Genomic DNA, 15,516 nt, shown 5'->3' on the forward strand with positions numbered 1-15,516 from the left:
TGTATAGATATTCACTAAAGCTGACATTTGAGATCATGACTGCAATATACCTGAACTGCTTAGCTGCTCAGATAAGTTTGGAGGTTTTGGATGTACCCTTGATAGTGATACCATGGTCATAGTCATTTAATGCTTTTCAGACCACAGTAAAAAGGGTTGAGAGCTCTAATCTAATCAGACTTAATCTGTCAAAATCAATATGTATCATATGGTAATAATAGCTGTGTAAAGGCTATATTACAATATGACGCATGGAAGTACATGAGCAAAATTAATTACGTTATGAAATGGGAATGGGGAGAGTTATCAGAGGTGTCTGATAGTAAAACTGTTCTAGTTTCTCATGGCAATCAATCAGATTCAACCTTTCACTTTCCCACAGCAGTTTATAAAATGAAAGCTGATCTCTGATTGGTTTCCACGGGCAACTGGAACAGTTTTTCTCTCAGACACTTCCAATAAATCTCCCTGATTTAATGTGTCCAGGTAGAAAAGTTGAGTTAGGTCAAGGCCACACAAAGCAAACGTGTTAAGCAACATCCACTGAAAATTGTGAGGTTTTTTTTTTCTGCAGCTTGCTTACAAAATCTTGTAAATCTTGACAAAAGTATTAACTTAAAAAGTAGTACAAGAAGCCAGACAACATGGTGCTAAACATCACCATTGACTTCTATTGCAAAAAAACTATAAAAAACATACATGACAAAATTTTTTCCAGCGGACTGTAAACCAAATGTAGAAAAACGGACATGCGAATGGGCACATAGACATTAAAGGATCTGAATGCTTCCTTTAAAGTGACGCACATGGGGGGCACATTTACTTACCCGGTCCCTGCACGATCCCCGATCTGGACTGTCCGACGAGGATGAACTCTGCCGCGATTCATGAAGATCGTGCGCCCGATATACTGCATGTGTCTGTTCCCCGATCATTTCCGCCGGAGTTCACCTTCTTCTTCCCGGTGTATGTAAGTGCATGACTTGCGACACAATGTTTTAATTAAATCCTGTGGTTTGTCCGAATCCGTTGGATCTTCCAATGGCCCTCCCCCCCGACTTGTGTTGCATGAAAGCCGGCACGATTGCTCCAAAATCCAATCACGTGTGCCAAAAACCCCTTTTAAAGCCCTGTCCCATTAGCACAACAGAAATCGTCGGGATGTCCAACGAAAGTGCGGTTAGTAAATGAGCCCCATTATGTCATTTACATATGTGTATAGGAGCCTAGTGCACACTATATTTATAAGGATCCCAATATTGTCTGGGCGCCCACGCTTTCGTATGTTTCCCTTCCAGTCTTTAAATAGCGGCTTCTGGCTCTTGTTATTCTTTCATACACTTGACAATGTGAGGAATTTTGTTCTTGGCAGAAGCTTTCAGGCATGAAATCTTTCCTCTTACCACGTGGTTTATCCTCAGTTACACTGTGTTACAGACCAGGTTGGCAGATGATATGAAGTGTCAGCTGTGAGGGAGCAGTCTCCGGGATTACACTGGCGTTTAGTAGAGTCCACTGTCTATACTACACCGTCATAATATTTGCCTCTAGAAGTGATGGCTCGGTAGTTTAGTCTCCAGGATATGGCCTATCTTCATAATAGGGTGCTCAGAGATTAATGGGTCTGGGTCCCGGGAGCCGACAACAAGTTTATGAAGTGTCTTCAATTTTCTTTTTTTATTGTATTCAGAAGTTTTTAAATGTTTGTGAATGTTAAAGGACCTGTCACTTGTAGGAACGGCACTAAAGTAAGCAGCTCCTAGTGCTACAACAGACGCAGCAGTGTTACACTGCTAACATTATCCGAAACCTCCGATAACGCTAGCAGACACTTCCGTAATGTACACTAGAAAAGCCGGACCAGCGTATTCATGAGGGGCGCTAGGGGTGGTGACTGCCGCATGATGCTCAGCAGTCACTGCCGGCCTATGGAGTGGTCCGCTTTCAGTGTGGTCCGGCGTTTCTATTGTACAGCACGGCAGTGTCTGCTAGAGTTATCAGAGGGTTCCGATAACGCTGGCAGTGTAACACTGCTACATCAGTTGTAGCACTAGGAGCTGCTTGCTACAGTAAGCAGCTCCTAGTGCCGTTTTTACAGGTGACGTTTTTAAGGAGAACATGTATAGATGTGTATGTCAATGTAGCTTTTCCATGCTCACTGGCTTTGTGTCCTCACACTGCTGTGGTCTTGGATCTCTACATTGAGCTGAAAAACAGTGCATGGTGAGGACATACCCCAATTGAAACCACAATCCTTGAGCATCAATGGATTTTCACAGACCTGCCGGTACCAAAAAAAAAGAAAAAAAAAAAAAACACAAACAAGTTTAATAGCTCTTCAGGGCCAATACCTAACACAGTCTGCAGGTTTTCTCTCTCTCTCTCTCTCTCTCTCTCTCTCTATCTCTCTCTCTCTATCTCTCTCTCTCTATCTCTCTATCTCTCTCTATATGTGTGTGTGTGTGTGTACTCTGACACAAAAAATGTTTTGTGGTAGGAATTAAACCTTCTTAACTCAATTCTTGAACTATTAAAAATAATATAATACTGCATCAGCCCATGCCCTCCCATATTCCACAAAGGTGTTGTGATTTTATGTCTATCTATCTATCTACTTCAGGAAAATGTAAACAACACACAATCGAAATAGGTAGAGGTGGGTGCAGGCACAATGGGACCAGGCCTCAGGTCCCTCAAAAGTAGAAACAATAGAAAATATGCAGCACTCCAAGACAACTGTTAAAGGGTGTAAACGGTGGGTTCTTTTATTCCATGTTTAGCAGATACAATAAGGTGCAGCGACGTTTCGGCACGCTTGGAGCCTTTTTCAAGCCAAGTAACAATGGTGGACAATACATCTATATAGCAATGTACCATTACCCACCCCGTGATGTGCCAGTAGCTATATAACACACTCCGATCTCCATTTTCTCACTTGTGTACAATGCCATTTATGCAGCCCATAACATAGTTGTACAGGGATCGCGGCAGACGGTATCCTAGTAACCAGTACGCTGTGACATGCGCACTCTACCGCCCCCCAGCTTGCGTTCACCTGATGTGTGACCGGCGCGCCAATCCAGTTATACACTGGTGAGCGACTGGCGCGATAATGTTGTTACACGCTGGCGAGCGATCGGACACTCTTTTCATACATCTTGAGGATGAGGTGGTGAGAATCCGGTTTTTATTTTTCATTTTTGATTTGTACATTGTAATTTTGTTACACTGATCATCAGTAATCACATCAAAGCACTTTATTGTCACAAGCACTTTTGATGGTAAAATCATGCCTTACCTATTGTACTGTACATGCATTTGCACTTTATAATATGATACATTGTTGTTTTGTATTTGTAACACAATTTACTAAGTCACCTTAGACGGAAAATATGTTAATGAGGGGGAGGGACCAATTGAATCATGTGATCACTTATGTTTGCTATATATATGTATTGTCCACCATTGTTACTTGGCTTGAAAAAGGCTCCAAGCGAGCCGAAACGTCGCTGCACCTTATTGTATCTGCTAAACATGGAATAAAAGAACCCACTGTTTACACCCTTTAACGGTTGTCTTGGAGTGCTGCATATTTTCTCTTGTATCTATCTATCTATCTATCTATCTATCTATCTATCTATCTATCTATCTATCTATCTATCTATCTATCTCTGTCATATCCATATCTATCTATCTATCTATCTATCTATCTATCACTGCCATGTCTATCTGTCTATCTATCATCTATCTTTATATTCTTGGCTATCCATTATTCCTCTGATTCTGTAAATATGTGATTTCTTCTAGATATAACACTAAGGAAAATATTCTTGGATGCATCTATAAAATTCGACACAATTGTAGACGTTCATGCATGAGCCGTAGAAGGCCACCAGAGAGCCATCAGAATATTCTTGTCACTGTCCTCTTTCCTGTATAGACCGCTGAGTGTTTCTGTATTTCAGATTTAAAAAAAAAAAAAAATATTTGCAATGTCCATTAGGATCTTCTCAACTCCCTATGGACAATGAGGACATTACCTCTCTCCTCCTGATGGAATGACTCTTGGCTTTCAGGCTGCAGTAGGACCCCAGGGATTTTCAGATTGGATTTTACAACAACCTTGATGTTGATCTCCTTTTTTTTTTTTATGCAATGAATATAGAACTCGCACAATATCACTGTACGTTATGAAAAGTGCAAAAGGTACTTGTCCTGCCAAGTCTAAAAATACTCTTCAGGAGATTGTTAGTCACGGACCTCTTTGGCATGGTTTGAGTTTTATTACCATTTATTATTTTTTTTTTCACGTTCTCACTTGGATTTAATTTGACATTTTCTAAAGTTGTCTACCACCCCACCCATTCATAAATGACTTCATTATCGCTCCTTAGGTCACACCTTTTTGCCTTCAGAGTATCTTGCACACAAAAAAAATGAAGGGTTCTTGCATTAAAACAAATGTTTGCAAACTATAGCATTTTTATTTTATAGGACCACAAGGTTACATCTTCATACTAGAAAGAAAACCTTTTTCCGATACAGGAGGAAATGCTCTGTCTCCTATCTGTGATGGGGAAATGTCTCCTCCCAGCTCCCTTACACTGCTTTGTAAATATTTAAGTTTTTAAAATGCAGGATTTAAACTCAAGACTTCAGCTGTTAAAGGAAACAACCAAGAAAGGAGAAGCTTGCCGCTTACAGGAGACAGGAGTTTACTGGCCTAAAAGCCTCAATAGTATTCTTCTTTACAGCTACAAAGTGTTGTTATAGGGAAGAAAATCTTTGTACGATTTTTACATATTTGTTTAAGATACTAGATTGTATAGATGTACCAGTACTCTGTGTCTGTAAAGAATAACATTGCTATTTAGGCTTTTGGGGTTAATAAAATCCTGTACCTTCTAAGATTTATTAAATCAGGAGTCTTAAAGTCAAATCTCACCAAAGACTAACCGGTATAATAATTGCCTGAAATATATACAGGCACTCCCTGGGTTACATACAAGATAGGGTCCGGAGGTTTGTTCTTAAGTTGAATTTGTATATAAGTCGAAACTGTATATTTTATAATTGAAGTTCTAGACAAATTTTTTTTCTTTTGTGCCAGTGACAATTGGAGTTTAAAAATTTTTGCTGTAATTGGACTAAAGATTATCAATAAAGCTTCATTACAGACACCTTCTAGCCTGGGACTATAGTAAAGCATCCAGAGAGTTTCACCAGAGGTCACAGTGGGCAGAGGGGTCCGTCTGTAACTAGGGGTCGTCTGTGTCGGGTGTCCTTAAGTAGGGGACTGCCTGTAGTATTATTATTTCATGCCCTAACAAAAGCGATATAGATATATAAAAGGTGGTTTGTATTTATCTATGATGCTAGTGGGTTCTACATAGATATGTAGCTGTTGTTTCCTAGATGCTTGTCTGAATGGCAATACTTGACGGTAATTAGATTGAAAAAGTTTATTGTTCCTTTCTGCCCTTCAGCTTTGTGTATGGCCGTAGCTGCAGGAGAACAGGACTCCTTGTAGTACAGGACATTTGGCTGACAGCAGCTGCTAATGAAGCGGCGGCATCATGGCGTTCAGCTTGAGCTCCTGAGATCATTCTAATATATGTCTGAGCATTCATCCAATTGCTGCTGTAATGATTAAGAATGTGTGATTTGTGCTGCGCGTCCTCAAGATGTGCCAGGGAAGTAGCGGATTCTCTTGTAATACAATAAGGGATACTTGCTTGCTGTTTAAATGAAGCTTTACATGATGGGTATTCAGTAGCTTTGTGCCAAGCCAGCAGATTCCAGTTTAATGTATGCTCTTCAAAATAATAATGTCTTTATGGACCTAAAGGGGTTTTTCCACCAATCAAGTTGGGCTCTATTCACAGGATAGGGCCTAACTTTGTGATGAGTGGGGGCCTCAGTAATAAGACCCCCACAGATCACAACAACACGGGCCACCAGTATACCAGTTCTTGTCCCCCAACGATCAGCAGGTTAGGCTCTATCCTGTGGACAGGGTCTAACTTGATTGGTGGGAAAACCCCTTAAAAGGAAATCTGCCATGATGAACCAGGGACGCTTGCTGATAGATCCAGGCACCGTGACTGTGATAATCTTCTTATATTTCTTGGCCTCCTTCTAAAATCAACTTTTAACATCATGCTAATGAGCCTGAAGGCCTCTGGGCCTTTTTACCAGAAGCCCTCCATTCTATAGCTATTACACTGTGCAGGAGCACTTCCCCTCTCTCTCTCTTCTCAACTCCACTTCCCGTAATTTCGGTACGAGTGAAAACACAGTGGGAGAGGGAGAAGGCTTTTTGAAAGCCTTTCAATTCTGCTCCAGGTTGTGCCAGAATGGGCTCTAGCAGGCTGGTTAGAGCTCTGCAACTCCCCAATTCAAAGAAATTCAATTGGGACCTTAATCTATTTTTTTGGGTAAAAAATTCAACAAAACCGTCGTATCAAATTTTTGCGAAATCTGCTCCTCTCTCCTCATTACCATGAGCGCTTTAGAAAGTGAAAGCTGGAGTCTTATTGGGGAGTTGGAGGCCTGACGTATCCTTGCATCGCCTTCACGTATGTGTGGCTATTTATGCAGACAAGTTTGTGGCATGATATCTCTTCATGAAGCATGTTCTATAAGGAAATGGTTATTTTCTTTTTATATGATGCATTCCCAAGGCTCGCCAAGAGGGACTGTTATCACACGTCTCCATTTGCTGACTTTGGCGTGGATGTCGTTTTCCCTAGTCATAGGGTGGTGACATAACCGCTCAATTACTTCCCGTCACATGGACGGCAGCATATTTATCTATTGTTAGGTTCCAGGCAGTGTCAGTATTTACTGCAGATGACGAAGGATTTAAGGACTATAACAAGAAATAAAAAATGGCGCGCAGATATATTGTTTTTCATATGGCTGTGATAAGAATGGCGGCTGTTTTTGTTGTAAGGTCTTGTATAGTCGTTATATTGTCTTTCACTCAAGAACATCACTAAAAATGTCTTCCTCACCTTTGCCACCTATGCACCTAGTTTCTGGGGCTTTGTGTATGGCCATTGGTGCGTCTTTTATAGGCACTGTTCACACAAGCATCGTGGCTAGGATACCAGATGCTTCATTGAACAGATCTTGTTGTATCCCCCCTGACCTGTAACCACTTACTTGGGGTTGTGGTATTTTTAAGGACAAGAATAGCCGGGCATCCTGTGCTATTTTTACCATGATACTAGAAGCGCTAACAGATAGCTAAAACTGTAGTGTGAAGAGAGATTTACCAATTTTCTGAGGTTCATCTTATCTATTACATGTGGTTTTTTTTTTGGGGGGGGGGGGTTCTTGTATAATACTTTGATATTTGTGGTCATACACACAGATTTACTATCCCAAAATAGAGGGATAGACCTTACCTGCTATGGCTATAGATTGGTTAGTCTGTGTGTGCTTGTTTTCTTAATGTTTTTCAAAAAGTTCATTAAGGAGCTCTGTTTCTTCAGTTTTTGCTGTTCTTTGCTGTGTTTTTAGCTCTTTTAGGGCAGAGATGTGAGTCTGAGACACACCCCTTGTTCACCATTGGTTCTGTTTTCTTTTGCAGCTCAGTGTGATTGGTTGCTGTATGTAAACACTAGTCTATCAGACCAGATTGACCAACCATGTAATATGTATGGGGGACACTGACTCGTCTCTGTTGAAAATATTGAGGGAGATAATGTAGAAAATTTAGTTATTTCTCGGTTTTAATTTGCTATAGGGTACATGCCCTATACAGCCTGACAAAAATGAGCATTTAGTCTGTGGGTTTTTTAAAAATGCAAATTGCTGGAGACTAAGAATCTCCGTAATAAAAATATTATTATCATATATATGTGTTTTATATTGATGTATAAACACAGGCAGCACTCCGATGCTTTATATTGGATACTAATGTATCGCTTGTACATTCCATGTTCACCTGATGTTCTGCTATGTATAATAGACATAGGAAGCCCATTCCCTACAAGCGCCATTATATCCGGCCATTGTCATAATTGACGTTTAGTAAGTAGCAGATCTACTACTAGTAGCAGCTACACGTAGTGAAGCGGTTAGCATTGATCAGCTCTGCAGTACACGTAGCCCCGAGCACTTCTCGCCTTCTATTACATTAGTCCTATTCTGCTCCTGAGTGCTTACACCAATTAAGGAGGCAAGACATGAAGGATATTCTCCAGGAGCCGGAAAGACACTTTGCAAAAGAAGCTGAGCAATAGTCTGCGAGCTGCTGTGAGAGCGTTCCCAGCGTTCATGACATCAGCCTCCTCCCTGTCCATTAGCCGGCGGCTTCTCCAGTGAGTGACACAGGCCTGTGTGCTGCACCGTCACATCCAGGAGCCAGGGAGAAGGAGGAGGCGACACTCCAGCCCTGCTCACATTTCTTCTACGAGTTTTCTTCTAGCAGAATACAAGGTCCTGGAGATACCGCACCGTCTGTTTACTAACATTTCCAGGATGTCCCCACTGCAGAAAAGGTGAGGATGTCCTTGAGATCATCCCAGCTGAAAACTTGAGGATTTTATTTCCCTCTCCGTCCCCCGTCCCCCCCTCTATTCTCTATCCCAGTCCTGCATTGAGCAGCAATTTTCCCATATCCGTGCGTCACTGGGAGACTGCGTGTAATGAAGCGGCGACACCGGAGGCCACCACTCTGACACACAGCAAGAACAGACTACTACCCCCAGCAGCTCCCGGATAGTGGGGAGCACCACAGGCTGCATGATGTTAAGCCTACAGGACTCTGTGTTCTTCGAGATCAGCATAAAGTCCCTGCTGAAGTCCTGGAGCAGCAGCTGTAAGTACACGGTCACATTTATGTCTCTGTTACCGCATTCTTTAAGATCTGATTTCTACTCCGGGTTTTACATAAGCCGTAATCTTGTGAAATTCCTGTGCCCGGAGCTGGGGCTGATTCATGTATATAGCGGTGCCCTCCGCCTGCCCGCTCTCTGTCTGTCTCTCTCTCTGCAGAGTCATCTGATAGGAACAGACTTTTGCCAAGCACAAAATGTTCTTTTTGAAGTGAAATGGGTTGCCCATGCAGAGAGTGGTGAATGCCCATAAATAATGCAGGGTGTTTTTCATCCCTGGATGCAGTGATGTAAGGGATAATAACAATTTTTATCTCCACATCCTTGCACTTTCACCACTTACGGTTATTGTACTTTATTCCGGGTAATGTAGAAAGTATACCCTAATTGCTCTCCTCTCTGATCACTATTACTTGTATAGCTCCAACGTAAATACATACATGCACGTCAAACATAGTTAAAGAGGATTCGTCATCTTTTCTGATATGTCTGTTTTAATAAATACTTGCACTCCCCATTAAGTGACAGTTTTTGAGAACCTCTTCCTATAACATTGTGGGGTACCTCTGTTATTACTACTAGTAATGTATATGTCAGTGTATTGACAGGAGGATGTACCAGCTGGGGGTGTGTCCCTGCACTGTCTGACGCTGTCCAATCAGTGATGTCGCTGTGTGTGTGTGTAGGGTCACACCCCTTCATATATAATGAGGAGGAACATCGGAGGAATTCTAGGAAAAGATGATTCAGAATATTTATGATTAAAATAATCGGACAATTTGGTGTTATTGTTTCTCTTGCTGAAGTGGTGTCACTCTATCCAGGCTCACAGCGGCAGCACTGATTGGACAGTATCAGACATGCCTTTAACTGGTAACACCCCCTTGTCAATGTTATCGTACAATGCGGAATTGTATCCCTAAATGCAGTATCCCTAAATACCAAACCATTTACATTGATATTTGATTAATAAACTTTAGAGAACTATATTCCTCTGTATGGGGAATGTCTTTAAAGTTTCTTTACAAAGGAAGATGGAAAAGTTCCTTGCTTGGGTTATTCTTTTTAACATTTATTACATTTTGGGTTTTAGTTGCCAGTTGTTTTAAAAGATTTCCTGTCTCCGCTCCTTACATGCCCCTTTCTCCTATTGTTCCATGTGACTTAATATTATATTTGTATATGTCCCCAATGACGTGTAAGGCACTGCGGAATTTGATAGCGCTATATAGATAAAGATTATTATTATATTATTATTCTTAACTGGTCTACACAAAAAAAACTATTCTCATGACATTAATGAGTTCCTCTGTTACTTTTTAGGTAATCATTATGTCCCTACCTGTTTTTTTTTTTTTATCCAATCAGTATTGACACACTCATTGGGCACACTTTGATTAGGGGCCTGTTTAACACCTTTTTTGTCAACATATTCATAGTAGGAGGAATAACAGAGGAACAGCACAATACAGAATTATGAAGAAATATGGCTCAGATTTGTTAACTCACAGGAATTAGAAGTATTTACTAAAATAGACACGCCGATCGGCATTCCAAGGGGAATTCCAATCACGAGAACAGGGGTTATACGTCCTCCTTACCTACTGCTACAGTGACTGGAGTGTGGAGTAGAGGTCGCCATACATGTGCAGCTTCATACATTCACTTCTATGGAACTCACTGCCCGGTTCTATTCAGAACCCCTGTAACGTGAGTAAGGAGATGATAGTTGCACCTGTGCATGAGATATGGGTTGGAGAGATGTGAGCCCCAGTAGTAGGGTCCCAATTTATTAGACATTTATGGCATAACTTGCACTTATACTAAAAGGTGGCAATGCCTATGTGACAACACTGTGCTCAGCATTTGCATCACGTAGGCATCTATAAATCTATAAAGATGTCATACAGTCCTAGAGGTACCCAGAGCTATGTACCAGCAATTCCTCCTATTTGGTTTGGTGCTCTGTCACGTGATGTGCAAGGGGTATAGATGCATTATGTAAGAGTTATGAAATGCTGCGCTAGTGAAATGTGATCATTCCTATCATTATCATGGCAAACCCTAGGGGAAACTTGGAAGTCAGCTGAATTTTGTGACAGCGGGTCTCTCCGTAACACAAAACCTCTGTAGCCCCAGCTTTACAGGCGTGCTTAGCCAACAATACGGGCTGCTGTGCTGGGCAGCGGTTGTCTTTCACAGATGACAATGCGGTGACATTCATGCGCACTATATACAGGACACCGCACCTCGGCCAGCAGTTTTTGGAAGGTCGTCCTCTACTTTAACTCTTTAGGTTACCATTAATGCAGAGTATAACCAACAACTTTATAACATAAGATCAAGCACAATGTGGAAAGTGGATATTGAGAGTCTCACTACTCTCCATTGTGGACTCTCATGTCGGGTGACCTTTACTGAGCCATAGTCATATGTTTTAGGTTACGGTATATCCCTATATAATTTATTCTAAGAAATAACATCATAATGAGACTGAGTCACTGAGAAGTGTTGCAGTGTTCCAGTATACTTTGCCACTTTTAAAGATTTGTTTACTCGGTGAATGGAAACATTTACATGCATAAGATGAAATCCCAAACAGACTGAATATTTTCCACAGCTGAGGGTTCGCTTCAATGCTCTGGGAACAAAACACTGTGCACTCCAGACTAATGGAGTCTTCCCAATAATAATGATCATCACTTGGGGTCTGACGGCTAGGATCCTTCAGCGACCATGAGTTGCCCCATGTGTTTGATCATACTGGCCGTTCACCCAAATTCTGGTATTGGATGGATGTGTTGTAGCAACTCCACATTTGGAGGTAAATAAGAAAATTTTACTGTAAAGTTGTTGAGGCTAAAATGGCATTTATAAAAATAATGGACCCTTTAATTAGAAGCTTCCTTTGAGTAGAACTTTATAGGATGTTCCGTAAAAATGTATAATACAGTACTGTTTTTCCGTTTTTGGTAATACCTTGATATATACACATATTGCTCAGTGCACAGGATACAATGTTACAATGCTGATATCTTGTAGACCCACTTAGAAGAACAACCTTTGAATCACTTCCTACCCTTGGCACTATTTAGATAGACATGGGTTTCACTCGTTTAACATAATAGCGGTGGTAAAATCTCTCTGCACAGTAGCTTTCAGAGTGTCCCTGCTACTGTAAACCCCTGACCCTGTCACTGACCTCAGTGAATCTGGATGAAACAGTTCAGAGGTCACTGAAAAACTGCAAGAAACTTTGGACACGGGAATTGCATACAGATTTCCATGGCTTTTGTGTGTCCTTCTGGGATGTCACTGACTTGGGGGTAGAAAGGGGATTCCTGGAGTCCCATTCCATTGATTTACTGATACATAAGCTTCATTCACTTTCACCAGTCATTTAATTTATCACTTCTTTTAGCTCTGGATCGGTCTGTGTCAGTATTTTTGGACTTGAGTTGAGCTTTTCACTCTTCAGGCTTGTGCAGGCTGACATTTGTGGGATTTATTGTGTTCCCTGTGGATATATTTGCATAGCTTTTTTGTCCAACTTTTTATTAATGCCCCCTATTGTGTGCCCGCACTGGAATGCTGTCTAACCTGTACCCACATCTTCATCACACTGCAGTGTATTTTACTGGAACGATTTGCCTGCTCTTGTGTATCTTCATGTAAGATGCAAGACCTCCCCCACCCCCACCTTCCCCCTAAGTGCCCCTTGTTTTACCAGTGATCTTAAGCCAACCAGGGCAATACGTACTCGGACCGCTGCATCATCTGCCAACAACTGAAAACTTGTCACCTCCTTTTCTAACATGTCTGACTGTTTTAGTACCGTACATACAGGTATTCCCCATAAACTATATAACAAATTGATAACTGGATGTTACCATTTCTTATGTTAAAGGGGCATGTCCATTCACATTCTGGCAGGGTCAGCACTGATTGGACTGTCCGTTTCTAGAAAGACACACCCTAATGGGTAACACTTAGTTTACATTTTGTTAAATTGTTAGGAGGATGAAAAGAGAAAAATGGCTGCATTTTTTTGTATAACTTGGATGAAGTGACTCAGTGGCTAGCATTACAGCCTTGCAGCGCTGGGGACCTGGCTTCATGTCCCAGGGTCAACATCTGCAAAGAGTTTGTTCTCTCCATGTTTCCATGGGTTTCCTCCAGTTTCCTCCCTCACCCCAAAACATACTGGTGGGTTGATTAGATTGTGAGCCCCATTGGGGACATGGACCAATCTGGCAAGCTGTGTGCAGCGCTGCGTAATCTGTGTGCGCTATATAAATAAAGGAATTATTATCTTCTTTTTTAACAGATGTCACAGGCTATTCATGGTGGGGGAGAGCCTCTCTTGGCAATGGATCTGTACCGTAAAGGAAATCTACCATTTAAAATCCATAACAATAAACCAGGGACACTTACTTATAGATCCAGACACTGTGACTCTGATAATCTTATTATATTTGTTATCCATGGCTTCCTTTCTTCTAAAATCAACTTTTAAAATTATGCCAATGAGCCAGAAGGACGTTACCAGAGCCCCTCTGTTTTGCAGCTTCCCAGGCAGTTACACTGTACAGGAGCACTTTCCCCCCTTCCCACTCGATTAGGCAACAGCAAACGGAGGGAGGTGCTGAGGGAGTATGGGGGAGGCAGAAGCAGTGTACCAGCCTCTGAAGCTAGGTCATGGAGGTGCTGGGGCAGTAATTGCACCATATTAGTTGCTAAATACTTGCCAATGGCCAACCTCCTGCTGTGTACAGCAGTACAATCCTGCAGCATGTCTTGTCATGAAGCAGGTTTCACTTGCAGCTTTCAACCTTTGCATTTGGTGAAAACAGTTGGGGAACAGATTAATCTACAGGGAAGCCACAGCTAGTGATTTTTTTTGGGATTTCTGTGATGGTGGCTTATAGATAAGCATGCAGCAGCGTATTCGTCCCATGTGGTCTTGGCCTTAGGGGTTACTCAGTTGAATGTTCCAGTACTTTTATTATTAGTTACTATAAACATACAAGGCAGGGTGTGCACACAATTGTGACATTTGGTGTGTACATACGTATGTCTATGTGCATGCCTGAGGTCACTTCCACATTCCAGCAGACCTGTCCTCCAGTATGGTGAGAAGAAGTGTTTACATAGTCTGCAATACGCCGGTGTCCAGCTCTTACGCTTTGTAGTAATGAGGCTAAACTAACAGAATACTACTAGTCCAGACACATATTTACACCACATTGACATTAGAGTCTTGTATGCATAGCTTGGAGACATTGTGTTTCTTTCTATTAATCATATCCATATACTTCAGTCTGGTCTACACATTTGATAAGTCGGCATTGTTGCTGCAGAAGCAGAGCTTAACTATTTTATGAAATTGTTTGTTATGCACCTCAATTTACATGGAGCACCTGTTGTACAGGTGTTGTCTGTTTCTGCTCTCTGTGTAATGTGCACCACCTAAAACGCAAATGGTAAAAGTCACCCCACTCTCATCCATTGCCATTAGAAGTTGCAATATATCAAGCATGTACCTATACAGGTATGCAGCCTAGATAGACCTAGTTGGGAATATGAGCTGCAGATAAAGATCAAATCTGTGTAACTGATTTTATCTTTGGTTCTATAGCACATAGAATCAAAAACCTAATAAAACAATTACAGGCTCATCCAAGGCAAAAAGTCACTCATTTGCTAATGACTTTGGATGAGATTTTAGAAATTCTAGAAAAAAAATGTCATAGCCTATCTTTTGGTGGCATTAGTGAAGCGGTGAAAAGGCTGTGACAGTGTCCCTTTAATGTGAACTCAAAAGGGCAGATTTACGGCTTGGGTGCTAGTCTTTAGGTGGAGAGGGGAGGGGTGAGGCGCCTTCTCCCTTCTCCATCCAGCCCTTACTTAAAGCGAACCTGTCGTCACACTTCTCACAAATTCAGCGAGTGACCAATTCCCATAGAATGCTATTAACTAAATGATGTCCTTCTCTTAAAAAAATTCTTTTAAAAATCTTTTAAAAGTTTCCCTCAGATCCCCATAAAATCAACTTTTTCCTGAAAGGGGTTTTCCCACGAACCAAGTTACACCCTATCCACAGGAGACCCCACAGAGCACGAGAATGAGGGGGGTTCCGTTGGGGTCGTAAGTACCTCAGTCGGACCCCTTGTCTCTCAGAAGGCCACCCATGACCGTTCTGCTCCAGTCATCTTTCGTGATCTGTGGGGGTCTCATTACTGAGACCCCTACCGATCGGCAAATTAGGCCCTAACCTATGGATAGGGCCTAACTTGGTTTGTGGGAAAACCCCTTCAAGATTTTGCAAATGTTAGCGGGTAAAGGACCTTGGATGACATCACTTGCGTCACATGACTTGAAGTGCTGAATGAGGCATGGGGAGAAGTAGCAATTTATGGATATACTCTGGATCTGGCTATATGCCAGGTAAGATAACAAAAAAGATTTTATGGAGATGTGAGGGAAGCAATTTTTATCTAAAAGAAGCATGTCATTTAGTTAGGGCTCTATGGGAACCTGTCACTAGCTGAATTTGTTAAAATGTTGTGACAGGTTCCCTTTAAACAGACATGTCTTTAAACCCGACTTTACTTAGTCCTCTGCCTTTATCTTTTACTCCACCTGATCTAAGAGAATTTACCCATCTACA

At 41.6% G+C, this 15,516-nt stretch overlaps 1 protein-coding gene across 10 annotated transcripts in view; it reads left to right on the forward strand.

Annotated features, from left to right (window-relative positions):
- Positions 1-15,516, forward strand: part of FRYL (FRY like transcription coactivator) — a 193,419-nt gene that overhangs the window by 59,619 nt on the left and 118,284 nt on the right. For 3 of the 10 annotated variants that reach the window (XM_072124565.1, XM_072124576.1, XM_072124611.1), the window contains exon 1: positions 8,571-8,830. The exons of 6 other annotated variants lie outside the window; for them this stretch is intronic. In XM_072124565.1, coding sequence (XP_071980666.1) covers positions 8,755-8,830 — 76 coding nt within the window. In that variant the 5' untranslated portion in view covers positions 8,571-8,754. Of the gene's footprint in view, positions 1-8,292; positions 8,511-8,570; positions 8,831-15,516 lie in introns of those variants that run through there. One more of the 10 variants, XM_072124594.1, reaches the window with a different exon arrangement.

This window comes from Engystomops pustulosus, chromosome 1, assembly GCF_040894005.1.
Source record: "Engystomops pustulosus chromosome 1, aEngPut4.maternal, whole genome shotgun sequence".
Taxonomy (NCBI): domain Eukaryota; kingdom Metazoa; phylum Chordata; class Amphibia; order Anura; family Leptodactylidae; genus Engystomops; species Engystomops pustulosus.